The 27,793-nt window shown below is 46.0% G+C and overlaps 1 protein-coding gene across 2 annotated transcripts in view; it reads right to left on the bottom strand.

The window, feature by feature from the left end:
- Positions 1-7,768: 7,768 nt before the first annotated feature.
- The window catches only part of LZTS2 (leucine zipper tumor suppressor 2), a 251,618-nt gene continuing 231,593 nt past the window's right edge, over positions 7,769-27,793 (bottom strand). For both annotated transcript variants that reach the window (XM_030204779.1, XM_030204780.1), the window contains 3 exons: positions 13,980-14,573; positions 9,605-9,874; positions 7,769-8,540 (listed from right to left, as the gene is read on the bottom strand). In XM_030204779.1, coding sequence (XP_030060639.1) covers positions 7,836-8,540; positions 9,605-9,874; positions 13,980-14,573 — 1,569 coding nt within the window. In that variant the 3' untranslated portion in view covers positions 7,769-7,835. The remainder of the gene's footprint in view (positions 8,541-9,604; positions 9,875-13,979; positions 14,574-27,793) is intronic.

Here is a 27,793-nt window from a genome sequence, read left to right as displayed (position 1 = left end):
CTTTCAGTACGGCCATGTTTGTCTAGGAGCTTTTTACCCCGCCGCTAGCGCGGGGCCCTTTTTCCCACAGCTTGGTAAAAGGACCCCTAAATAAACTTCTTATTTGACAGCCACTGGTTGGTTCTTTTGGCTGCTTCTTTGAGTCTAAGATGTCAACAAAACACTCTAGTCTATTATTTTTACCCATGAGCACTGTGAAAAGCTAAGACAATTTTAAAACAGTGTGTTACGAACCTTATGAAAAAGGGAGAGAAAACCTAATGCAACAATACGAGCCAGTACAGTGCTGATAAAAATCAGAATTTTTAATGCATGAGAACACACTGTTTACAAGACTGTGAACAGTACAAAATAATTTGGCTAAAAGTAGTTTGGCATCATAAAAATATATCTTCTACAGATCATGAATTTAAATCTCGACATTGGTGACTGCATGCAGTACTACTCCCAGAGAATTTACTTCCTCAATTAATCCAAGTCGTTCTAGCTGTGTTAGATTTATCTGCTTTGGTCTCTTTCTGTTGATACATTTGATTATGTTCCTTATTCCTTGACGCTCTTAAAAATAAAGTCAATCCATCAATCAACTAAACGTCTACCACAAGGCTTTGCCTACTGGGGGATCTCAGAAGGTTCTACAAACTAATTTGGATTCAAACTTGTATCTGCATGGAAAAATGACCAGAGGATAGTTCTTGAACCAGAGAGCTGATTCCGCGTGTAGAAATTAAAAAAACAAACAAACCCAAAACCTTCCCAGGTGGTCATTAATCCTCTTCCAGCCATTCCAGCTTCATTGGTGTGCTGATATTTCACTATAAGCTTTTTTCAGTTCTGGGAAGCATGAACTGGCTTTTAAGCAGCTTGTCCTATATTCTCATCAAGCTGTAAAGCTTGTGTGCTAAAACCCCCTCAACAAGACCTAAACCAGAAGGCACAGTATTCAGACAAAAAATATTAACTGGAACTGAACTGTTTTACCTGGGGTGGTTATACACGTTAATTTGTGATAAGCATGTACAAAGAAGTGTGCTTATTGGAACTAAACATACAGTAATTAAACAGTATGCACAACAGTTAAAGCTAGTTTCAAACAGATAAATTTTGCACAATCAAGTTTATATTTTACTGTCCATCAGTTCAGATCGCCCTCTTTGATGGGTCCATCAGCATTAGAATCTTTTTTTCTGGACGCCACATCTAAGCCACGGTAGGGCTATTACATGAGTAGCGCACGGCAAAACAGTACTACCGTGGGGCTCCCTGTGGTAGTTTCCCGCAGTCAGAAAATAATTTTCTAGCGTGGGGGCGTGGTGTAGGTGTGCCATCGCCGCACGGTCTGATAACTACCAGGTTAGCACATGAGCCCTTACCACTTAGTAAATAGGTGGCGGTTAAGTGCTCAGGCAGTAAATTGACATGCGCCAATATTTTTATTAGCACACGGCAATTTACGACTTCTGTTTAAATTAATGAAAATTCCGGCTGCAGTAACAAGTGGCCTCGGCGCACGGCAATTTCATGCAGGCCAGTTTTTACTGCACCCTTTATAGAAGGACCCCATTACGCGGCTTGGCCAAAAGACCAGTGAGAAATAATATAAACAACGCACGGGGGGGGGGGGGGGGGGGGGGGGGGGGGGGGGGGGTTTAAAGAGTATTTGGTTCACAGACATTATGAGGGTGATTTTTATACAACACTTGTATGGCAGGTATGCACGCAAGTTATATTGATTTTCCAAGGGGGAGCATGTGCACACTTTCCCTTTGAAAATTACCCCAGAATACCTGCACGCATTTACACCTGCTATTTGGTACACACAAATTTCCCAATGTATTTTACAAGTACACTTTGTAAAATATGTGCATCACATTAACCCCTTCCCAGGGGCACCTTGTTCAGACCGCTTGTGCATACGGCCTTGTATGCACAAAATGCTTTCACACGTATAGTCTGAGCAATTTTAGGAAAGGCTGTCAGTATGTAGAACAGTTTTGGCCACAGAAATAACTTAAAATCACCCCTAAACAATGATCATTTTGTTACAGCTTGGTCCATGCAACACATAAAGGTCAACTTGTCAACATTATCCCCTTTAGAAAAAGCGCTGAGCTAGAACGACATTTCAAGCTAGAGAATTAGGAAAAACAGCCAAAAAACTACTAGCTTCTTGACTTGTTCTGCTGCAACACATTTAATAATCGTAATTTTTCTACACATGGAATGACTACTGTAAACCACACACACAACAGCAATGCTTTCACAAGATAGCTCACCCTGGTTGCAGCTTACAGAACGAGAACTGGGGGGGGGAGGGGCAGAGGGAGGGTGTTTTAAAGTTATACCTACAGTTCTTTCATTGTCTAAATAGCCCTGTAATGTGTTGTACAAGGTAGCTGAGAAATCAATGGGAACACACAGGAGAAAAAAAAAAAACTTCATCAATGGCTACACTTCCTTTACATGTATAGGCATTTGTGGACTAGAGAGCTGCACAGGAATCCCGCAGAACCTGCGAGTATGGAAGAACTTACTACGGGATTCCCAAAGGAGTGTAGTCAAAATCTCTGGTGACTCCAGAATGAGGCTTGGAACGCACTGAGAAAGACAATTGGAGAACCAGAATGAGGCTTGGATCATACAAAGAGAGGCAGGAGTGCCAGAATGAGGCTTGGAATGCCCAGAAGTGCAGCTGGAACACCAGACTGAGGCCTGGAACACGCATTGATTGAATAGTAATACCAACCAAAATACCATGGGAGGCTGTCGGGGTTGGGAGGAAACAGGGGGCTGTGAGAGCAAGTAAATAAGTGTCAACTTCGGCAAATATGGGTGGGGAATAGAATAGATCTTAGCGGGTAGAGGTGGGTATGGGTTAGATGAAATGTCTGTCCCTGTCACTGTGCAACTCTAATGTGAGCTGCCACCCTTCTTGCCCTTTTAAACACTTAAGTGTGGTCGCACCAAAGGCACATGTCTGTTTTCTCAATATGCTGTGAAGGTTTCTGCAGGCCCTCTCCCTATCACTATTCCCAATCCTGCCAATGGGGGAATGTCAACAAACCTCATTCACCGAGACCAAGTGGCTTAAAAATAAAGGGGCCGATAGTCAGCTGACAACGCTCAACGTTTTGCTGCCTGCTACCGGCGTTATTCCCGGAAATTCAACGCTGGGTCATGTCCAGGCTTCAGAGCCAGCTAAATTATAGCTGATGAAGGTGGTCTTTTACTAAGAGATGGTAGTTCCCACCCCACAGAACGCGCCATTTCTGGCACCACAAAAATATTTTCATTTTTGTAGCACCGGTGTTTACCCAGCGTTAATCGGGCAGTGCTGCTTGCTGCCTGGTTACCTCAACGGGTGGTGGTAAGTGCTCCCTCCCCCCCAAAAATGACTGCGCAGCAAGTGCTTCATTTGCCGCATGGCCATTTTTTTAAACAGCCTTTTACCCAAGGTGGTAAAAGGGGGCCTCAGAACACGTCAAAAATATATGCTGATGCCAGTGAAGGCTCCCTTTTGCCACAGCTTAGTACAAGGACCCCTAAGTGCAATATTCAGCACTTAACTCTGGCACCAGAAAGATAGGACTGACTTTTATACAGTCACCTTGGCTGGTTAAGGGCTGAATATCGGCATGTAACCGGCCAAGTGCTGACTCCACCCCCGAAACACTCTCCAAGTTTGAGTTTGATTCCAGAAGGAATCAAAAATGGCAGATTTTGCAGAAAGAGTCATGAGCGAAGCCTCTCTTCCAACACCCTAACATCTGCTCCAACCAATTTTTTGCAAGGGTAAGACCGTTTTGTTCGGGTGCTCATTGGAATACAAAATGACCTCATTAACACGAGCTTGACTACATTAGCATGCTACTTGCATTGTTTGTCTGCATGCTCATTTGTTCCCGTGCAGGTAAATGCAGGTGCTAGCCTGGCGCTAATGGCCTCTAGCGCCCGGGTTTACTTTTGAGCATCGGGGCCTTAGTCCTTAGGAACTGTCAGAGCCAGTGGAGGGGACCTGCCCTTGCTCAATGTTCTTTCCTCTCCTGGGCCATCAGCACTGGTGGCTTTGGCTGCTCAGTATGACGATTAAAAAAATCTCCGAATGGTTATGCAGCAAAGTTGCACATGGAAAGTCACATTAATGCTTCCTAATATCATACGGAGAACAATTAGCTATGGACAGAAAGGTCCACCCAGGACTAATGAAGCCCACTTTATGCAGCATGTCATGTGGATCTAAAAAAATACATACATTTGGATCCCCTGCTGTATTGAAGCCTGAGTGGATAAGAGACTGAATACAAACAATGTTAGCGAGACACACAAGTCTGTCCCCCCCCCCCCCCCCCCCCCCCCCCCCCCCGGGTGATCTTGCAAGCCATCCTGGCTTCCTCTGGAATGTAGGCCAAGAATAGTTAAGGATTAAAAATGAAAGGCAATGAGCCAGACTAAGGCGTATTCACATTACAAATAAGCCCAATTTATTCAACAATGGGAATCTTCAGGATTTTAATTCTGTTGCTGAGTGGAGTGAGAGAGGAAAGAGAAAGCGCGGGAAGAATTTCAGGTCCAAGTACTATACTCGAGCAGCAGGAACACCAGGAAGCACTTTAGCTCTGGGTCAATTTACACCAGCTGTAGACCTGCTGTCTTAGCTTGCTTTTTTTCCACAATGGTGTTTGGTTCTCATGGGGGCTGCACAGTGATGGAGGCACAGTGGCTGCTGGAATATTTTCTCCTGCTGTACTTCATTGATCCAACTTTTGGTTTTTTTACATAGGTTCTATTCTATTGTTTTCATTCTGTTTTATGGTGGATGTTCACTGCTCTGAAATTGCTGAAGAGCAGTATAGCAAGTATTGAATCAAACCAATTGCTACCAGATCCCTTTTGTGGAAATACTCCTTTTTAGGTATTACAACAGGTCACTTAAATTAACTACGTACAGATTATGGTAATATGTGTAACTAATATTTATCCCCGTCATCTGTTCCACCACTGTGCATCAGTCATCTCAAATCAGCAGCACCTTACCACTGTATATGTAACACCAATACACTTTGATAGATAAGATGGACTTCTAATAATTAGACATCCACTAATGCGTCAGAATACTTTGGACTCCTCTTTTCAGGAGCACAGCTTCCTCGTGGCCTGTATTTCCAATCCCTGAATACATACAATAGATGCAACTGAAGAGTAGCAGACCAATCAAAGGTTGGAATTAGAGCCTATTCAGCAAGGCTTAAGCGCTGCCTCCCCCAGGCAAAAACCTTGTTCCTGAATAGCAGTTTTTTCTAAGCTCTTTTGCAGACAAGTTTGCCTTCTGGATAGCTCTCTTCAACACGTCCGGGGTAGAAAAAAAACTGGACCCAAAAGAAAACACCCATGTGTATGTGTGTATGGGCAATGGCGTAGCCAGTGCATTTTTTTCTACTGAAAAAGATGCCGGTACTCAAACGCCAGGCCACCCTTAGGGGTGGGGGGAATCACTGAGGGACCCACCCTCAACAGCCAGACCCCCTGCAACCAGTCACAGAATCTATGAAGAGGCAGAATTGGTGTGTAGGGCCTGAGCTCTTACATTAAAACTTGGGGACCATGGGTCAGTTTTAGCAGACAATGGAAAAGGTGCCGATACTCAGTACTCCCAAGTACCACTCAAAAAACGCCCTGCCCGAGTGGGGGGGGGGGGGGGGGGGGGGGTGTCCTCTGCTTTCATGGCTGCACCATGGCTGCTTTTCCTTCTGCACCAGTCACACATGTGCTGAACAAGCAGCACTTAATTCAGTGGCTGAAGCCCACCTGCTGAATTGAGTGCTGCTCGTTCAGCACAGGTGGGACTTGTGGAGAAGTCTTTGGCTGGCGGGGCCTGACAATCCCGCCAGCAACCGTAATATTTTATTGTGGTGGTGGGGAGAGGGAAGAGAATACTGGGCCCCCTCAGCTAACCTTTGGAAATCCCCAGAAATTGACTTCTGGTTGCCCCTGTGTGTGTATGGGGGGGGGGGGGGGGGGGGGGGGGGGGGAGAAAAAACAACTTCAAAAACAAGATGAAATATGTGATCTGCTGTTCCTTCTTTCTCTTAGCAGGGGTCCCTAAATGAATTAAGAATTACCTATAAAGGCTCACTGGGTGAGAAAATCTTATTAAAAACAGCAAAAATTGTCATGAAAAACCACAACCAAAAAAAAAGAATTGATATTTGCCTGCTCTATCCCATAGACAACCAAGCTCATCAAGCTTAACCTCGATCTGAAATCAGGGTACATTAATCCTTCCACTCCCTTTTCCCTTGGTTAAGTAAACAAGCCACTCATTACTGGGGCCCAGGGCTGGACCCATTAGTATGTGTACCAGGCAACTGCTTATGGTGATAAAAGTTGAGGGGGGGGAGGGGACATGGCATCAGCACAACAGCCGCACCTGAAAGCTGCTTCAGTGCCTGCTCAAGCCCTGTTGCACCCCTATCCCTCCAACAAGAAGTTGTTGTCAAGAAGTGGCAGGTCTTGCATGTGGGCCTGCTGTCAAGGCTCCACGCTGTACTTCTTGCTCATGTGAATACTGGAGGCAGGGGAGGTGGTAGCAGGGAGAAAGAAAAGGGGGATGCTGGACACAGTGGAGAGGATATAGGAAAAGGAAGGGGGGGGGGGCATGGCTGGAAGCTCGTCTAGGGCATTAGATACCCTATGTCTGGCCCTGCTGGAGTCTCTCCATAAAACAGTGCTGCTCAAGCTTTTATCACCCATGACCCCATTTTAACATTCCTGCGAACCCAACCCTACCTTCTTCTTCCATACCTCATACCAGTATTTCCCAGGTCGCTCCTGGAGTATCCCCTTGCTAGTCAGGTTTTCAGGATATCCACAACGAATATGCATGAAAGAGATTTGCATACAATAGAGGCAGCATATGCAAATCAATCTCATGCATATTCATTGTGGATAGCCTGAAAACCTGACCAGCAAGGGGTATGCTGCATAGGTCAACAATGCTGCTGTAGGCCTCACCTCCCACTGAGCCCATGCAGGCTAAATTATACTAGGCCTGTCAGCCTGCATAGTCCGATGACACCGCTATCCTGGGTTTTAAGAAATTTTTCTTTTTTGCTGCTGTTGTGACCCCACTTGGGGTTGTGACACACAGTTTGGCTACCCTAGTGAGGGATCCTAAGAGGAAAAGGTGCAGGAAAAAAAAAAAAACAGAGGGTGGGCAGAAGAGGAAAAATAATAAAATAATCAGTGCATCATTAAATGCAGGCTACTCAATACATTTTCTTCTGGCTCAAGTTTCCATCGCTACAAATGCTTAAAAGAAAAAACACTCCCCCGAGTCCGGGGCAATGGAATAAGCCCTATAAAGCAAAACACAAAAAATGCTCGTCATCCAGACATTTTACAGATCTGCTGTGTCAAACATCATATTTCAACATGTTCCAAACAGACAACACACCGCTCAAAGAGCTGATGGGAACAGAAGGCTGAAATCGCCTTCCAATACAACAAATTTCTAGCCTTTCTTTCGGGGAGGGGGGTGGGGAGGAGGAAAGTCTGGCTTCACTTTCTCTCCCACTACAATAGCCTGCCCCAAGACAAGCGTTAGTCCGTCACAGGCTCTCAATAACTCCCAAAGAGCTAGGTAACTAAAACCAGAAGCACACAACACATCGAGTGTCCAGTACCTCCCCTCTGTGTACTATAATTATAATTGTACATATGTTTGTTTGTTTGTGTGTGTGTGTTTTCATTTTTTTTTTTTTTTGGCAGCTCCATGATTACAACGGCAAGTCCAAAAATAAAGGCGGAGGTAGTGCTGGGCGCTGCTGCTGCAGCCTTCAGATCTCTGTAGCCGTGATCTCCTCAAACTGTACTTCTGCCCCGTGCAAGTTCAGTTCATCCAGTTCCCTGGCCTCCAGCTCCAGCGTCAGTTGCCTTACGTCCCTTTCTAGTTCCCGGTTGCGCCGGTACATTTGAATGTAATTGTGCTGTAGCTGCTTTTGGTACCGGATGACTTTTTCCTTTTCCTCGTGCCACGTCCGGCGCTCGTCCTCGAAGTTCTCCAGCTGCTCCTCGCTCCGCCGCCGCTCATACAGCAGCTCGCCCCGCAGCCGCTCCACCTGCTGCCTCAAGCCCTGTAGCGTATCCGCGCTCTGGCGCTGCACCTTGGCCTCGTCACTTTCGTAAAGCAAAAAGGGGTCATCCTGCTCGTGATAATGGCCCAGTCCATGCCGGGAGCTGGCCACTGCCACCTCTCTGAGGCTGGCCACTTCCTGGTTGAGTTTGCCGGCTTTCTCTCTCAGTAGCTCAGCCTCATTCTTCTTGCGCTGAAGCTCATTCTCGCAGACCTCCAGCTCAAGAGTCTTTGTGTGGGCAGTGTCTTGCAGCTCCTGTAGCTGCTCCTCATTGGCCTGGAGCTCTGAGCGAGCCTCCCGGAGTTGGGCCCGAAGCAGCAGCATCTCATTCCCTTTCTGCGCCAGCTCGGCCTGAGCGTCTTTCAGCTGCTGTTTCAAAAGAGAGATCTCCCCAGACTTCTGGCAGACCTGAGGACAAAAGTGACAAAAATAAATTTAAAAACCACCAAAACAAAATATAAAACCAAAGATAATTGAAGACATGGAACCTGACATGGAAGGAAATGCAAGCACGCAAAATGTAATAAAAAGAAAAAAAAAAAAAGGAGAGATTTGTTAAATAAAAGGTCAAATGATGGAAGTAATGAATGCAAATAATTTATCACAGTGAGCTGAACTGACTATCTTTGTAACAAACAAACAAAACAAAACAACTTTGCCAGCTTACCTGGGAAACAACCTGCTTTACTTTTTATTTTTCCAACCCAATGAAGTTCAAAAGAATTATATATAAGGGGTTGAGGAGGGCAAAGTAACTGAAAATTTAACAGAACAAACTCAAATTTGGCAGGTGGGGAAAAACCAGTAAACACACATCAATTTTGAAAATGGGCCCAATCGGACTGGGGGGGTGGGGGTTCCAGAGAAACAAGCCCTTAAAAAAAATGGCCCAATGCATTTCAATAACAAAACAGGCCTGCTTCTGTATAATAGAAATTAAGATACAGTGAAACACAGCAGACAGAGAATTGCTCCTTTCAAACTGCTTTACTACCATTCTGTCCCTTAGAACTACCCTCTGTGCCAGAACCGGTGGTGGGAAGCGGGGCTGGTGGTTGGGAAGCGGGGATAGTGCTGGGCAGACATTTACAGTCTGTGCCCTGAAAAGGACAGGTACAAATCAAACAAAAAGTAGCACATATGAGTTTATCTTGTTGGGCAGACTGGATGGACCATGCAGGTCTTTTTCTGCCGTCATCTACTATGTTACTCTCTACAACCACCATATCACCCACATGTACCCCCATCCTACCCCCAACTGTACCTTCTTCTCTCTTCTCTAAGTCAAAGACACACGGAAACAGCAGAGCTGCCCACACACGTGTGAATGGAGGGGATGAGAAAGAATTCAGTGAACCGTCTTCTGCATGCTTCCCCCACCCCCCCCACCCCATTTTTTTTAAAACAAAAACAAAGAAACAAACTCCCAACCTTACTCCTTCACGCATATCAACATAACTATTGCTACAAACCTCCCATTTGGTCTCCTCTAGCCGAGGTCCCAGCTCAGTCTGTTCTCTCTCAAATGAAGCGCATCTTTTCTCCAACAGCTCTCGCTCCTGTAGCAGCTGGGAAAAGTCCTCCTGCAGTTTCTTCTTCTCCTGCTGCAGCTGGAAGATCTGCAGCTGCAGCACCTGCTGCAGCCGCTGAGCCTTTTGTGAGGCCTGTTTCATCTTCAAGGCATAGCTCTGTTGCAGTTCCTCCATCTCCTGCTCACATCGCTTCTGCTTCTCCTCATAAACCTGGCACAAAGACAAGAGAGGACATGGACTGAACAGGCACATTCAGGCTACCGGCCAGACCTAGATTTCCATGGCAGGCAGATCTCTGCACAGAAGACAGCCATTTCACAACATCATTCACTTATTACCTTACATTAAAAAGATCTTATAACCCGAAGTTACCATCCGGGTTCAAAGCGGCTAGCAATAAGAGCAGCTAGTCAGTAACTAGGGTGGGAGAGGTAAGCCTTGAGGGACACCACAATGAGACCCCCAAGGCTTAGATAATTCTCCTCTCATTTTGACCATATAAAATCTAGTCTCTAAAAAACAACAACCCTGAAACCAACTGAGAACCCTGTCTTCAATTCCAAATTCATGCAGGATATAAAGCAATGATTGGTGGTCGGCCAAGTCAAAAGGCACTAATAAGGTCAAATTGTATTATTAAAGAAGAACAACCCTGACTCAACATCCGATTGCCAAGAGTAATTAGCAAGCCCACCACTGTTTCTGTACTGAACCCTATTCGGAACCCAGACTGGGAGATATGAAGTAGCTGAAATGTATCTAAGTAAGAGTCGAAGTGACTGGTAACCCGTTCTTCCATATTATCATCAGAAGGGGAATCGAGGCAACTGGACGATAATTGATGACATCAGAAACATTCCCTCTTCCATGCAGGGGCGGACTGACCATTAGGACTGCAGGGCAGTGTCTGAGGGCTTACAGCAGTAGGGGGGCCCACTCTCCCCTAGCTTCCATTAGTTTCATTACTTTTGATAGGTGCTTAGGGGGCCAGGACCTCCTTACTGCCCAGGGGCCCAGATCACTGTCAGTCCACTCCTCTTTCCATGTATTGAAGATGGTTGTACTATGTGGCGTATGCCTCCCCTGTTACTACTACTACTTATCATTTCTATAGTGCTACTAGACGAACGCAGTGCTGTACACTTGAATATGAAGAGACAGTCCCTGCTCGAGCTTACAATCTAATTAGGACAGACAAACAGGACAAACAAGAGATAAGGGAATATTAAAGTGAGGATGATAAAATAAGGGTTCTGAACAAGTGAATAAGGGTTAGGAGTTAAAAGCAGCATCAAAAGGTGGGCTTGCAAGGGCAGGCTTCTGTTTCTGTGAGTCAGACATCCTGCACGTACGTGCAGGACGTCAGACTCACAGAAACAGAAGCCTGCCCTTGCAGATCAGCAACGCGGCCATGCCGGAGAAGAGGGCAAATAAGGGGAAAGGACAAAGAGTAGTAAGATTCCGGAATCCCAAAGAGTTGCAAGATTCCATGCGGAATCCCAAAGAGTTGCAAGATTCCGGAATCGCGATGACTACTACTACTACTTATCATTTCTATAGCGCTACTAGACATACGCAGCGCTGTACACTTGAATATGAAGAGACAGTCCCTGCTCGAGCTTACAATCTAATTAGGACAGACAAACAGGACAAACAAGAGATAAGGGAATATTAAAGTGAGGATGATAAAATAAGGGTTCTGAACAAGTGAATAAGGGTTAGGAGTTAAAAGCAGCATCAAAAAGGTGGGCTTGCAAGGGCAGGCTTCTGTTTCTGTGAGTCAGACATCCTGCACGTACGTGCAGGACGTCAGACTCACAGAAACAGAAGCCTGCCCTTGCAGATCAGCAACGCGGCCATGCCGGAGAAGAGGGCAAATAAGGGGAAAGGACAAAGAGTAGTAAGATTCCGGAATCCCAAAGAGTTGCAAGATTCCATGCGGAATCCCAAAGAGTTGCAAGATTCCGGAATCGCGATGACTACTACTACTACTTATCATTTCTATAGCGCTACTAGACATACGCAGCGCTGTACACTTGAATATGAAGAGACAGTCCCTGCTCGACAGAGCTTACAATCTAATTAGGACAGACAAACAGGACAAACAAGAGATAAGGGAATATTAAAGTGAGGATGATATAATAAGGGTTCTGAACAAGTGAATAAGGGTTAGGAGTTAAAAGCAGCATCAAAAAGGTGGGCTTTTAGCCTAGATTGGAAGATGGCCAGAGATGGAGCGCGACGTACCGGCTCAGGAAGTCTATTCCAGGCATATGGTGCAGCAAGATAAAAGGAACAGAGTCTGGAGTTAGAGGTGAGGGAGAAGGGTGCAGCTAAGAGAGATGTACCCAGTGAATGGAGTTCCTGGGGACGAGTGAAGGGAGAGATAGGAGTGGAGAGGTACTGAGGAGCTGCAGAGCGAATGCAGTTGTAAGTCAACAAGAGGAGTTTGAACTGTATGCGGAAATGGATAGGGAGCCAGTGAAGTGACTTGAGGAGAGGGCTAATATGAGCATAGCGACACTAGTGGAATATAAGTCGTGCAGCAGAATTCTTGCTTTGGACATCTATTTGGTTTTATTATAAACCACTAAGAAGGTAATTCCAATTGGCCATATATTAAAAGATGAATAAACCTGGAAACTTAGAAACGAGGGTGTGGTTACAGTTTTTTATTTTTTTTATTGTGGCCACATTTTCTGGCTCAGTCTTCACAGATTTCTGCTCCTTTTACACACGTAAAGATAACCTTACTAACTGCCATTATCTGCACAACTGGATTTTGGGTGAAGCAGGAGTCACTGGAGTAGTGTATTAAATTGGTTTAGGAGTTTCTTAAAATAAATGTGATTTCAAAGTCTGTTAGGAAAAACAATTATTGACCCCTTGACATATGGGCTAATGAGTTCTACAGGGATCCCATTATTCCTAATTTTATTAATTTTTACCTAAGTTCTCTGGGGTCATTCTGCATTCTTTGCGTGTTTTGCATGATTCATACACTGATGACATTTGCTTAATTAGCTTTCTCCATAAGCAGTGGACCACTGACAGGAAATTGTCTGCTCCTGACTTGAGAAAACCACCAAAGAAGAGCCCTTGTGGAAACAGGAAAGGAGGGCGGGACCAGAGTCAGAGCTGAGAGCGAAGGGAAGGCAGCAGACTCGCGAGGGGGGGAGGGGAGGGTAGCAGAGTGGGGGTTGGCAATTTTGGAGGGGGGGCGACGTGCACGTAGGGACGTCTCTGCTCGCGCCCGCTGTTCTTCAACGCGCATCTCTCGCTGGGATCGTAACCCCCTGCTGACGTCAGGCAAGCAGGGTTCTACTGCTGGCCAGAGACGTCAGCAGGTGGTTACGATCCCAGTGAGACACTTTACAACATTCACGTAGCAAATTATTATATAAGATATATATATATAGTGACTGAATTACATAGCTCAAAGCTTTAAGATCATTACATGCAGTTAAGGCTTTGTAAAGAACAAGCAGTAAGGCATCAGGCCAGAAGATATTGAAGCACAGAAGTGATGTAGAACATTAAATGACACTCCTGATTTAAGAAAATTCAGCCCGGGTGGGTCAACTGAAATCTTCAACCATCATTACCTCAGGTTTTTCCTCTCGTCACAACTAGATGCAAAAGATCCCACTGCTTCCCATGCTGGGATTAAGGGGAAGCCATGTGCACATCCCTCAATCGACAGCTTCTTTATAAAGTTTTTTTTGGGGGGGGGCATGCCACATTTTTTCATTTTATTTCATTTGTTCTTTAAAACAAAAACGAAAGGGAAGAGACACAGAAAAAAAAAAGTCAGGTTCCTCCCATCAGCACTCTCTCCTCCCACTTAATCAGATGTCCCATTTCCAGTATAATGTGGCTCACGGGTCTTCTGTGGGCAGGAGTGATCCCCCAACACAATCTTTAGTGCTAGCAAGTGGGGGGGGGGGGGGGGGGGGGGGAGGGAGAGAGAGAGAGAGAGAGAGAGGAGGGTGAAGCAGGAGCAACAGGGGATCGTTCCTGCCCATAGAAAAAAGCATGGGCTGTAATGTAGCCGAGATGGGAGTAGGTCCTGGGGTGAGCAGAGATTTTTTTTCTGTTTTCATCTTCTTTCTTTTTCTCATGACAGGATACCCACTCGGCTCCATACCCAGTAGGATACGCTGAGAGAGGCCTGGTTTTATCTTACTGCACGCATGGACGTTCAAGCGTGGCTTCTCTTAGGAAATTCAGAATTACACCCATGTACAGTTTATTCTGGGCATAGCGCTGTATATGACATCCTGCTTATATATAAAGCTCTTCTTTATTCTCCTACCTGGCATATTGCTGCTTCGTTTTCGTCCAGGTTTTCCCTTAGCTGTTGCAGCTCTGCCTCCCTCTCCCGAAGCTTCTCTTCCAGCTCCCTGATGAGAATTTCATCACTGTTGACAGGGGAACGGTCGCAGGAGCCACTGTCCGATGAAGGGTTCCCCCTGCCATTTAAAGAGCCCGTGCTCTTGCTGGAGGAAGAACGCCCACTGTCAGAATTCGAAGGGCCTGCTAGCACTCTGGAGCTTCCTTCGGGGTACCCATTCACACCACTGTGACTGTCCAAATTAATGTGACCCATGGAGACACTGACCGGCTCCAGCTGGTGGCTGCAGCTGGTGCTATAGGTGGGTAGACTGGACAGAGAGTTTCGTCCAGAGTCCGACATTGTGCCCGAGTGAGTGCTGTTCCTGCAGCTGAAGGAGTTATGTTTCTCTGTGTTCCCCACAGAATTCCCACTGAAGAGAAGGTTCAGGCTTCCGTGGCTCTCTGTCATGTTTGCCACCGCAGGTCGTGTCACCAGGTACTGGAGAGAGGTATTTCTGTTCTTGGGTACCACTGGTTTAAACGCCGTAGGTCTGATCAAAGTCTTCTCGATATTCTGAAATACAAAAAAAGGAAAACCATACTTATAAATTCTAGCTAACATGAAACTAACACCAGCAATGTTTACTTTTCCAGAGGCCTCTCAGTGAAAACACATCACCACGCCTGAACAAGTGCCCCCTGCAGGAAGAAAGAGGAAAAGCAAATGTAAATAGTATGGCACACTTTTTCACAAGAGGTCTGATAAAGTGATTCCTCCTAACTCCTTCAGTTCACACCCACATTTACTGGTTTGATACCCAAATTGCTTCTGTCTACATATTGCTTGTTAAAGTGCCACATACACCTGTAAATAAAATTAATGCATTTAAAATATAGCACACGTTGCAGCCACATCATTATACAAAATATACACATCAAGAATTTCCAGCTATCTAGCTATTAATAGCGGAGAAGGGAAACAAACCCTCATTGCCCACAAACATTATCTACACTTCAAAATTAAAGGTGAATTTAAGTTTGACCTGGACTCACTTGAAGCATTCAAATTGGACCAAAATAATACAGTAATCCGTAATCCATCAACACATGAAACACCAGTAAAGAAACATACACGTAATAATAAAATTCTAACTCTGATGAGTAAAAGGATTGAGCAACAGCAGTCCAAGCAGCAAGCTCAACATCAAATTAATCTCTCGAGTTCTTCCCTTAGGGATTTAATTGTTCAAAACACAATGTTTTTAATTTAAAACAGAGCAAGCGAAATGCCCATTTATACTAACAAACACCTTATATCTTTTAAACAGTCCACCTACCTGTGGGAGATAAAAGCATAGCTCTACTTTTACTTGCATTGACAGGAATTGTCCATAGCTAGGCAGTATACACCCAACACACACACAGCTAATCACTGGCTGGAGGAACCGGCTCGTATCGACTTGTTTAATAATCTACAAATTTGGGGGTATCATTTGCTCAAACAGCCAAACTTCGCTAACTGGTACTTGGACTTCTGAGATAATCATACAAGTGCTTCCCAGTCAGAAATCAGAAAAGCTGACCTAAAACAAAAATGAATTATTTTCAATGTTTTGTTTCCATCTGAAAATTCACCACACAACAGCATACTGCTGCCAACCTGGAGCCTGCCATGAGTGGGAAAGTGCGGGGTACAAATGTAACAAACAAAAAAAAAAATACTTTGATCTGTAATGCAGGGGAGAGAAATGTTTTCCCTTTCAGATAAAAGCCCTGTAAAACATTAAAAAGGCAGAAAGTTCTGGAATCCTTTGGAATGACAGACTGAGTTTCTTCCCCCATAATACTTCTCTCCCCATCCCTTTCCTTGTAAAGGAAAATCTGAGAACCTCCTCCAGACGGGCTCTGTTCTGTGATATCACCAGCAAGGCATCTTATCAGCTTAAAGGATTCTGGTTGGATTTCAGCAGCACTTTGACCTTCAAGGGCTTAACGCAAAACCACGGTGAACCAACCTTAGTGAAAACACAGACAGGTATGTGACTTCAGACCACTACAAAGGCAGGATACGGTTTATCCTGTTAGGGAAGGCAGATGCATAGAACTGCCCGGGCAAAGTTTTACATGGGAGCTTTTTAAAAGCAGACTAACTTCCCACGGCTTGTACCATACACTGTTTTACTGCCTGTGCACAGCGGTATATCAAATAAATAAAATACAGTATACAAGCTCAGTTCCTACCTTTCCAGCAGTGAGGCAAGAAAGTCAAACATTTCACATCAATAAATGTTCTATTGTCCCCTGTCCAAATTAGAATATAGTTTAGGGAAACAAACTCCCTGGTTCTTATAAACTGGATTACTGCTACTTGTACCCTGCCTCACAGTATCTATATAAATAATTCTCACCTCAAATTCTGAAGCTGTGTGACAGGGAAACACTGAAGCCCTGTACTGTTGTAGCCTGTCAGCACCACTCACTCTCACTCATACACCCACCCACAGCCACTCCCCATCCAGACATAATTCTCAACCCCAATGTTCTAATGAAGCCCCAAGCTCCACCCACCTCCCTGAAGGGTTCGTAACTTCGTGGTGGTGAAGCCACCCCACTGACCATGTCTCTCTGCCACGCCCTCGCGTCAAACGTGATGACGTCGAGGGCGGAACAATTATAGTCAACTCATCGCTGAACGCAACGAACCCAATGGAAAGGGACAAGAGCGTGTTTCCCTACTCCTCCCCCTGCCTCACAATCACCTTCCAGTGCGCCGACAAAACAAAAATGGCGCCCACAATGAACGTACGAAAATAACGACGCCCATCAGAAACACCCTCTCTCTCTCTGCACCCTCCCCGTTGCTACTGGACCCGCTGCTCTCTCCCTCCCCCTCCCGAGTCGCCGCTGCACCCCCCCCCCCCCCCCCGCCCACAGTCCACCTCAAACACCCTCCTCCACACCTCACAGGTTTGCTTTCTTTCCAGTGTATGGCAATGACGGCTGCACAGGCCAAGGGAAACAGAGATTAACCAAATTGCCTTCCTTGCTTACGCCCCCCGCCCTGAGCCCTCCCTCACCCACCCTCCTCCCCAATGCTCATCGCCGCAGCCGCTCGCTGTCCCGCCAATACCTCAACGACAACGTGGATGCAGCACCTCAGAGGTTTGCTTTCTTTTCAGTGTATGGCGAAAACGGCTGCACGGGGCAGGGGAAACGGAGATTAACGAAATTGCCTTCCTTGCTTACATTGCACTACATAGCCTTACATCCACTCCTGTCTACAAACAGAGGGGAGGGAGGACCGCATGCAACTCGGAGGGGACACAGGGAGAGAACGGGGGAGGGGGGGAACCTTGCTAGCGCCCGTTTCATTTCATACAGAAACGGGCCTTTTTTACTAGTAAGTAAATAGGAAATAGTCTCTTTTTAAATCTAACTGGCTAAACACCCGCCTGACAATGGTATGATTGGCAGGAGTATTTGAGAAAATCTCAAAGTGAGTACTGTGGGGGCACAACTTATGTTTCGAAGAAATATAACACAGATTTACACATTCGAACAGAGATTGTTAACGAATGCTTCCTGAACTTTATTTAAATCACTATTCATATTCTGGGCACCTCCCTTAACTAGTCTAAAACCTCCCAAACACCCACACAACCGCTTATTCACTTTCTGGTTTTACTATCAATTCCTTTCACTCTCCCCAGTCAAACACGCCGTGAGCAGCTGCTAAATCTAGTCCCACTGAGTCACCACTGTTTAGTGCCATGATATTTCATAAACATAAAGGAATCCTGTGCAGAAGGAAGGGATCCTCAGGAGCTTAGCCTAGAATGGGTAGCAGAGCTGGTGGTTGGGAGGCGGGGCTAGTGCTGGGCAGACTTATACGGTCTGTGCCGGGGCTGGTGGTTGGGCGGCGGGGATAGTGCTGGGCAGACTTATACGGTCTGTGCCAGAGCCGGTGGTGGGAGGCGGGGATAGTGCTGGGCAGACTTATACGGTCTGTGCCAGAGCTGGTGGTGGGAGGCGGGACTGGTAGTTGGGAGGCGGGGATAGTGCCGGGCAGACTTATAGGGTCTGTGCCAGAGCTGGTGGTTGGGAGGCGGGGATAGGGCTGGCCAGACTTATACAGTCTGTGCACTGAAGAGGACAGTACAAATAAAAAAGTAGCACATATGAATTTATCTTCTTGGGCAGACTGGATGGACCGTGCAGGTCTTTTTCTGCCGTCATCTACTATGTTTAACATGAAGACTATACAGTAGGACATTAACCCGCGCTATTTGCCTCTTAATACATATTAAAGGACTCTAATGCTGGGTGCAGTGCCCTAACAGTGTTAACTAAGTCACCCTGCGTTACATAGAAATGAGATGTAAACATGCAAATGCAAGTAAAGCAGTTCATTATTATATAAATACCATATAGTTGCTTGCAGAGTGCCCTGGGTTCACACAGCAAGCCATAGTATACCTGGTAAAATAATCTCAGTTTATAGCTGGGATTATTTTACCACCTGGGAGCCACCAGGCCATCAAGCTGGGGTCTCTTAAAGGGGCTGGCAATGAGTTGGTTGCAGAGAGCCCCTCCAAGCTCATTTCCAATAGTGTCCCCAACCAAACCCCCCATTCCAACCTGAAGACTCCCAAGAAGTGAAGCCCAGAAGCCCCATCCTAAAGTCTAGAAGGCACTCCTCCTCCTGAAAATTCCTCCTCAGGCGTACCTTTAATGCTCCCTGGTGTCTAGCGGGCAGGAAGGAGCAATCCCCTATTGCTCTTGTCCTCACTAGTCCTGGAATCCAAAATGGTGCCATCGACCCCTAGAGGCAATCTTGTGGTATTACTGTTAGGGGATTATAGTTCCATATAAGACAATATTAAAGGTACACTGTATAGGGGAGCACTATTGGGGGGGGGGGGGAGGGGGAGGCCAAGATTACCTTTAAGGAACGCCTGGAAGCATCAGGCCATGGCTTGGCAGTCTAATGCTCCCAGGCCGACAGAATAATGCTCTTTGTGAGCCACCTTGCAATCAGCATTATTCATTTTCCATGGGAGTTATTAACTTACGGTACTGAGATACTGCAAGTTGGTGACACCCATGGCAAATTGAGGTGCAGTAAAAGCCTGCCCCCCCCCCACCGCCTCAGTGAGAACAACCACCATCCTCTACTCAACTGAGCTTAAGTTTCAATTCTCACCATGGATTTTCCAACACTATGAGCAGCTACCATGGACCATAACTGTACTCAAGATAGTTGACCCCAATGGAAATGGTGGACACAGATACAACCTTCAGGATGGCAGAACCAATTCAACTCCATCACTGCCACTGCACTCTCAGTCTCCCCTCCCTCCGCCAGATAAAAGCAACCCCAATGGCAACAGCAGACAGTATCTAGACTGCCACTCCCACCACACATTGACGAGCCCAACTCAACGCTAGCCCATCAGTCGTGGTCCCCAGTCTGTTGTCAGATGCCTTCTGTAGCAATCACTGCCTAGCAGTGGGGCTTCCTTCTGCCAGACAGCCTGGCCTTGGAAACATCACCACCCAATTGAGGGACTCCAAAATAATGTCCCTAAGCATGGCAAAAGGGCCTGCACAAAGAAAGTGCCCATTTGGCTGATGCCAGAAGGATAAGTCAAATATTATCCCACTGCAACCATAGCCTAAAAAAGCACTGCTCTAGTGCTCATACCCTAAGCACATATGTGTATATACTGAATAGCCAGTTATTCTCATATTCTATGAAGAAAAGAAAGTACCTCTTTTCCTTTATCGAATATGCATCTGTTGGGTGTACTATTATAACTACAACCATCTATAACAACAGTCACCAAGGAACCCAGGAGCTGAAGAAACCTCTAATCTTTGGAGCTCCTTATAATAGCCAAAGTCAGAATTCTCTGCCTCCATCTGTTTGTTTAGGAGCACAACCACTGATCTTACTAGACCAGTCCAGACAAGGAAGTAAGATATGAACCTTGGCTTCTCCGAGTCTCAGCCGTTAGCTTTAACCACTAGGCCACTTCTGCTTCATCATATACTTTTAACGGTGGTTATAACTGAAACAGGAAACTTTGTTGTGTAGTGACATTCTGACCCCTGAATCAGGCATTTGCCGTAACATGGGCAGTGTCGGGTCCAATAAAATTTGCTTCCTCCCAGGGGCGTAGCTACTATGGGGCCACGGGGGCCTGGGTCCCCGTAGATTTGGCCCTGGACCCCCCTGCCGACGACCCCCTCAACCCCACCTCCCGACGCCAACCCGCCGTCGCTGACTGCTACCTTTGTTGGCGGGGGACCCCAACCCCCGCCAGCTGGTCTTCTTCCTTCGTTTTGTTTCTGCCGTCAGACTCACAGAAACAGAACGAAGTCCTGCAGATCGCAAGGCTGGCGGGGGTTGGGGTCCTCCGCCAGCAAAGGTAGGCAACGGTGACGGCGGGTGGGGGGGGCGAGAGGGTCGTCGGCAAGGGGGGGGGGTCAAAGTTGTTGTGGTGGTGCTGGGGGGGGGCTAAAATGTGCCCCCTCACCTCGGGCTCTGGACCCCCCTCCCGCCGAAGTCTGGCTACGCCCCTGCTTCCTCCAATCCTTGGCGCTCTCATTGCGAGTATACCTGGGTATATACAGTGTATGTGTTTAAGTGCAAGAACTTATACCAGCCACAGAGTTGGCATAAGCGTGTGCACCTAAGAGCCAATAATATCTGTGTAACTTAATGTATGTGCGACGTGCCTACGCGCCACCCAGTCTGCCCATGTGCACACTGTTAAATATGTGTAAAAAATGTGCTATCGCGGATATGCATGTTTAGATAGAATGGAACAGATGCATATCTGGCATGTACAAGGGAATGTTAATATTCTGAACATTTACACCCATAACTGGTATGTACATGTTAGTTCCTACTTTATAGAACTATTCCTCTAATGACGGACCATGTAGTTCGTTAAGGGGCTCATTTTCAAAAGAGAAAAACGTCCAAAAAGTAGCATAAATCTGCATTTGGATGTTTTTCCACACAAAAACGTCCAAAGTAGTATTTTCAAAACCAATTTTTAGGCATTCTTCTATGAAGTCCATCAGAAGTGCGTTCAAATCATAAGGGGGCGTGTTAAGGGTGGGATCTGGGCATTCCTAACACTTGGATCTGCCATAATGGAACAAAACAAAAATATCCAGGGCTATAATGTGGATGTTTTGGTCTAGACCTGGGGCGTAGCCAGACCTGACATTTTGGGGTGTCCCACAGTTAACATGGGGGGGGGGGGGGGGAGCTACGCATATAGGCGAGAGTAGTGCTTGGTATGCTCCTAAATAATACCTTACAGTGCACTTGATAACAGACTTCTAAGTAAAACGTCTGTCCTGCATCAACATAAATAACGTGTACACTTATGGAAACCTTGGAAGCACTGACATTTTTAAATGAAGTTGCATTATCCCATAACTTAAACTTTATCATTATAGTAGACTTGAGTCTGGTCAATCTCTCAACACACATCACAGTATCCTGGAAAAGAATTAACTGCAGTGACACAAATGCCTCAAATTTACTTTATAGAGAAATATAAAATACCCTATTAAGCTGTATTAATAAAATAAGTCTTCTTGTCCCTTGCTCCGGTTCTACTGCTTTCTCTCCTTTCTGAAGCTGACATGAACCAGTTCAAGTCCCTGGAGTTCCAGACAGTGTTTCTTCCACCCCCTTCTCCTTACCAAGGAACAGATAAATAAAGGATTGTCTGCCAAATTACTTTGTGAAGTAACTGTAAATCCTGCCAAGAAACTTCTCAGAACCTATGTAGCAAGCCTAACAGGAGTGGCCTAGTGGTTAGGGTGGTGGACTTTGGCCCTGGGGAACTGAGGAACTGAGTTCAATTCCCACTTCAGGCACAGGCAGCTCCTTGTGACTCTGGGCAAGTCACTTAACCCTCCATTGCCCCATGTAAGCTGCATTGAGCCTGCCATGAGTGGGAAAGCGCGGGATACAAATGTAACAAAAATAAAATAGATACTATTGGAGATTCTACATGGAATGTTGCTACTATTGGAGATTCTACATGGAATGTTGCTATTCCACTAGCAACATTCCATGTAGAAGGCTGCGCAGGCTTCTGTTTCTGTGAGTCTGACGTCCTGCATGTACGTGCAGGAAGTCAGACTCACAGAAGCAGAAGCCTGCGTGGCCACATTGGTGGAATAGCAACATTCCATGTAGAATCACAAATAGTAGCAACAGTGGAGGAGTGGCCTAGTGGTTAGGGTGGTGGACTTTGGTCCTGGGGAACTGAGTTGGATTCCCACTTCAGGCACAGGCAGCTCCTTGTGACTCTGGGCAAGTCACTTAACCCTCCATTGCCCCATGTAAGCTAAATTGAGCCTGCCATGAGTGAGAAAGCACAGGGTACAAATGTAACAAAAATAAAATAGGTACTATTGGAGAGTCTACATGGAATGTTGCTATTCCACTAGCAACATTCCATGTAGAAGGCTGCGCAGGCTTCTGTTTCTGTGAGTCTGACGTCCTGCACGTACGTGCAGGACGTCAGACTCACAGAAGCAGAAGCCTGCGCGGCCACATTGGTGGAATAGCAACATTCCATGTAGAATCACAAATAGTAGCAACAGTGGAGGAGTGGCCTAGTGGTTAGGGTGGTGGACTTTGGTCCTGGGGAACTGAGGAACTGAGTTGGATTCCCACTTCAGGCACAGGCAGCTCCTTGTGACTCTGGGCAAGTCACTTAACCCTCCATTGCCCCATGTAAGCCGCATTGAGCCTGCCATGAGTGGGAAAGCGCAGGGTACAAATGTAACAAAAATAAACAAAAAAAAATAACAGCACCAATTTTGAACACACAAATATCAATAACTGTACTTTTAAAAAGGCAGCAGTGAATATACAGAACCACAATATGCTTCCTACTGGAAAAGCCAGACAAATCAGACACCTATGGATCCACGCACAAATTACATGTCAGCAGAACCTCTCACCTTGGTCACTCACAGAACACAGACTAATCCTCACCAATTACAGAATAAAGGCACAAAATTAGAAAAGGTAACACTGAGCAATCACATTCTCTGTAAGCAGTACAGCACAGGTGAAATAAAAATGAAAAGGGATTATCTACTGCAGGGAGCAAAACACAAGATCAATTTCTACCCCAAAATTAAACCCACAAATAAATGATCTGGGTACCCAAGAAAAGTTGAAAACGTGTGGGACAACAGTGAGCTGTATTTTCAAAGCACTTAAACTTATAAAGTTACATAGAGGGGCATAATTGAAAGGGGCGCCCAAGTTTTCTTGAGGACGTCCTGGCGAAGGGGAGGGGAAACCCATACTATCGAAACAAGATGGCCGTCCATCTTTCGTTTCAATAATATGGTCGTGGACGCCCAAATCGCGAAATTTAGGTCAACCTAAGAGATGGTCGTCCTCGATTTTCGGCGATAATGGAAACTATGACCAAAGGGCTTGCATTTGGTCGTTTCTGAGATGGGCGTCCTCGGTTCCATTATTGCCAAAAACCGGGGACGACCATCTCTAAGGTCGACCTAAATGTTGGGATTTGGGAGTCCCCGACCGTATTATCAAAATGAAAGATGGACGCCCATCTTGTTTCGATAATACGGGTTTCCACGCCCCCTTACGGAGCCGACTTACGAGGACAGCCCCAGGAAAACTTGGGCACCCCTTCGATTATGCCCCTGCATATCACACATCCATCTCAAGCAGCACATTTTAGAGCAGGGGTTCTTAACCTTTTTTGGTTTCTGCTCCCCTTTAACTGATCAATGAAACCCTGACACCCTCTTCCTAAACTATGTGTCCACTAATTGGGCAAAACCGAAAGGAATTATTGTAAGGGCAACAAACCTTTTTTGTAAGGAAGGTAAATAAAAGTAAGAGGAAAAGAAGGCTGCTTTGGATCTCAAAAGTAGTAGCTGAAAAGTTAAGGAAAAAGAGGTTAACCTTCCTGAACTACAAGAGATCGCAGAGAGAGGAAGCAGGCAATAATAACTAGAAAAAGTAAGAGAAGCTAAGCTGATAAATTAGTCAGGAAACTAAAGATGCAAATGGCAGAAGAAACAGTCAATACACTAAAATGGGGGTGGGGTTTCAAGACTATTTTTTTTAGATATGTTAGTGATTGGTTTAAGTGCAAATGTGACATTGTGAGACTCCAGTAGGAAAAACGAGGTGACGATGCCCCTATGTAAGTCTCTGGTGAGACCTCATTTAGAATGTGTGCAATCCCAGAGACCGTGCCTTGAAAAAGATATAAAAGGAAGGGAGTTGGCCCAGAGGACAGTTACAATGGTCAGTGGTCTTCATCATACAGTGTATGGGGATGGACTTAAAGATCTCAATATATATACTTTGAAGAAAGGCAGGAGAGGGGAGATATGATAGACATTTAAATACCTCCCTGTCACAAATGCACAGGAGTTAAGTCTGAATTTAAAGGAAGCTCAGGAATGAGGGGGCATAGGATGAAGGTGAAAAGGGACAGACTCAGAAGTAACCTGAGGAAAAACTTCTTCACGGAAAGGGTGGTGAATTCGTGGAACAGCCTCCTGGTGAAGGTGGTGGAGACGAAAACTAAATCTGGATTCAAGACACTTGGGAGAAGTACATAGGATCTGTAAGGGAGTGAAAGAGTATACGTCACGGATGGGCAGACTGGATAGGCCATGTGGTCTTTGTCTTCATTTTTCTATGTATGTTGCTGTTAGCCGCTAACAGTGCTAATTGCTAACATGTCGCTAAAAATTAGACTAGCATACTCTGTCTAGAAAGTTTCAATAAATTGCCTCACATTTCAAGACCCTTCTCTACAACCTGCTTGACCTCTTCCTGCAAGGGGTACGGGCACCACTGGTTAAAAACCCTTGGTTTAGAGAAATATGGACTTCATTGCTTGGAGCCTGCAGACTGTGCCCTGGTAGCCAGATGTTCACAGACAGGGCTTAATGAACCCAAGGTTATGTTTACCTAACCCAATAAAAGAGTCTGAACATTTTAATATTTCTAACAGCAGCTGTGAGAAAAAAGGATGGAGATGAGATGTACAGCCTCGTACAAAAAGCAGCAGCAGGCCCACGCACTACAGACCCAGCAGACTCCTGTTCCAGCCGGATGCTACAGGTCAATATAAATTAACCTCTGTGGAGGCCTGTTGAAACTATTTTGGAATTAGAGATCCCATTCTGACTCACAGTTATTGATATAGTGCTTGCTCTCTTACAGGATCTAAAAGGTGGAATGAAAACCACTTTTTGCAACAGTGGACATTTTTGAGATAAGTAAATCCAGCAAAATGTATTGAATGGGGACATATTAATTGAGTCTGGAGAGTGGAAACAGATTGCTCTTAGGGCATGAGAAGTCCAGATGTGGTATTCTCGGGAGCCAGATTGCAGGTCCTGTGGGTCAGGATCTGACCCTCCTCTTTGCTCATTCTGGCTGGTTCTCAGACTGAACCCCAAGAGAAGGGATAGACAAGAATCGCTTGTGCATTGCCTCCCCCTCCTCCACACCTGAGCCTGCCCAGCTACCCGTGCCTACACTACTGACTACCTTAGCACAAAGCTTGAGAGCCTGCAGAAGAATATCAGCCCTTCTCTTTAGCTGGGAGGAGTAGCTGTTAACTTGCTTCCAAGGTTGCCAGATGGGAAAAATTTTCCCCGCCCAAAATCAGCCCTAAACCAGCCCGTCAAACCCCGCCTCCCATGTCACCAGCCCCGCCTCCCATGTCACCAGCCCCACCCCCTGACATCGTTAACCCCGCCCCTGACGTCGACCACGCCCCTCAAAAGCTTCTATTGGACCACATCGGACCAATAGAAGCCCCGGGAAAGCTTTTATTGGACCAAATTGGACCAATAGAAGCCCTGGAAAAGCTTCTATTGGACCAAATTGGACCAATAGAAGCCCCGGAAAAAAGCACACAGCAGCCACAGGAGAAGAGCCCAAACCCGCACCCCACAGCCGCCGAAAGTTTGCAGCAGCTGCTCAAAGAAAACCCGCCCAGTGTTGCGGGAAGACCGCAACCCTGGCAACAATGCTTGCTTCCCATGCTAAGAAAACTTGCCATTCCCACCCCTCTCCCTTCAAACTAATTATCTGCGAGAAACTACCAAAGCCCTGCCACCCGCTGGCTTTACTTTTTCCCCTTTTAGACAGTTGGATGTATAGATTTTTCATAAATTACTTCAACATTCAGGCCCCCTTCCCCCCATTAACCTTTCTTTTAGCTACTGCTCACCCACGTGCTCCGCTCTCAGGACAAATCCCTCCTTTCAGTACCCTCCTCCGCCACTGCCAACTCCAGGCTCCGCTCATTCTGCCTTGCCTCACCCTATGCCTGGAACAATCTTCCTCAACCCCTACGCCAAGCCCCCTCCCTACCCATCTTCAAATCTCTGCTTAAAACTCACCTCTTCAATGCTGCCTTTGGCACCTAACCTTTCGAGAAATATAGTATGCCCTATCAGATCGACTCTACACTTGTCTTTTAGATTGTACACTTGTCTTTAGATTGTACACCTGTCTTTTAGATTGTAAGCTCCTTGAGCAGGGACTGTCCTTCCATGTTAAATTGTACAGCGCTGCGTAGCCCTAGTAGCGCTTTAGAAATGTTAAGTAGTAGTTTCAAACAATTTTTATTGGTGAGACAAATACAGAAAAGCAGCATAACAGACCTTAAAACTACCACAGAGAGACCAATTTCTAATAGCAATGTTGCTACATATTTCAAAAAAGGACGCTTCACAGTTTTATTTTTTACTCGATAAACTCTTCTCTCTCCCTCCCTCCCCACCACCACCCATTCTTGTCAAGGTGCTGTGCTGAATGTAGCAGTGGAGGTTATTGGACCTCCACCTCCAACACTATCAGTTAGTGTATTGTCCTTTACATAAAACATTTCTGTTAAGTTTCCAGGAGCATGAAGCTAAAATAAGTTGATTGGCACAATTCATTAAACATTAAGAAACTGCACCCACGCTATAGGTTGATACACCCAATAAAGAATCCCCCCAAACCCATCAGATTCCAACCCCAATACAGACAGAAAGTTGGTTTCTTATAATCAATCGCCTAAAGTCAAGTAGCCACGGGTGGGTCTTGGCCCACCCAATTTGGGATCATGCCCACCCAGCGGTTTTGTATTCTTGCAAGCGCCGGCATAGAGAGAACAGTCTGGACTCCGGAGGCTCCTGTGGTCCTGCATCTCCTTCCCTCCCCTTCCTTCGCTCACTCACAAATATTTCCTATCAAAGGGTTACCGCCGGAAGAGAAGCGATTTGGACACGTTGCCCGTGGCTAACCTGGAAGCCTTCCCTCTGCTGCTGCGTACCGCTACCCCTAGTCGACACAACTTCTTTTTTTTTTCTGCCTGCGCGGAACACTTCAGAGGGGGGAGGCTTCCAGGTTCGCCACAGGCAGGCAGAGTGTGAGAATTGCTGCTGCTGCTGGCAGTAACCCTTTGACAGAAATCTTTGTGAAGGTAGATAGGGGGCACGGGAGTGATTCTCACTGGCAGAGAAATGCATGGGGGTGGAGGGGAGGGAAGGAAAGGGGTGCTGCAGAAAAATGCAGGGTGGAAGGGAGGGGTTAATTGTTGGAAATGGAGGGAGGGAAAAGATGCTGCATGGGGTGTGGGGTTACAGAGGGAGAAATTCTGTGGTTGGGGCGGGAGGGAGAGATGCTGAATGGTTTTGGGGAGGGAGGATTGTTAGAGATGGGGTGAGGTGGGATGGGGAGAGAGGAAGGCATGT

This window comes from Microcaecilia unicolor, chromosome 5, assembly GCF_901765095.1.
Source record: "Microcaecilia unicolor chromosome 5, aMicUni1.1, whole genome shotgun sequence".
Taxonomy (NCBI): domain Eukaryota; kingdom Metazoa; phylum Chordata; class Amphibia; order Gymnophiona; family Siphonopidae; genus Microcaecilia; species Microcaecilia unicolor.
Note: the sequence above shows the minus strand (reverse complement) of the source record. Positions and strands in the feature narration are given on the sequence as shown.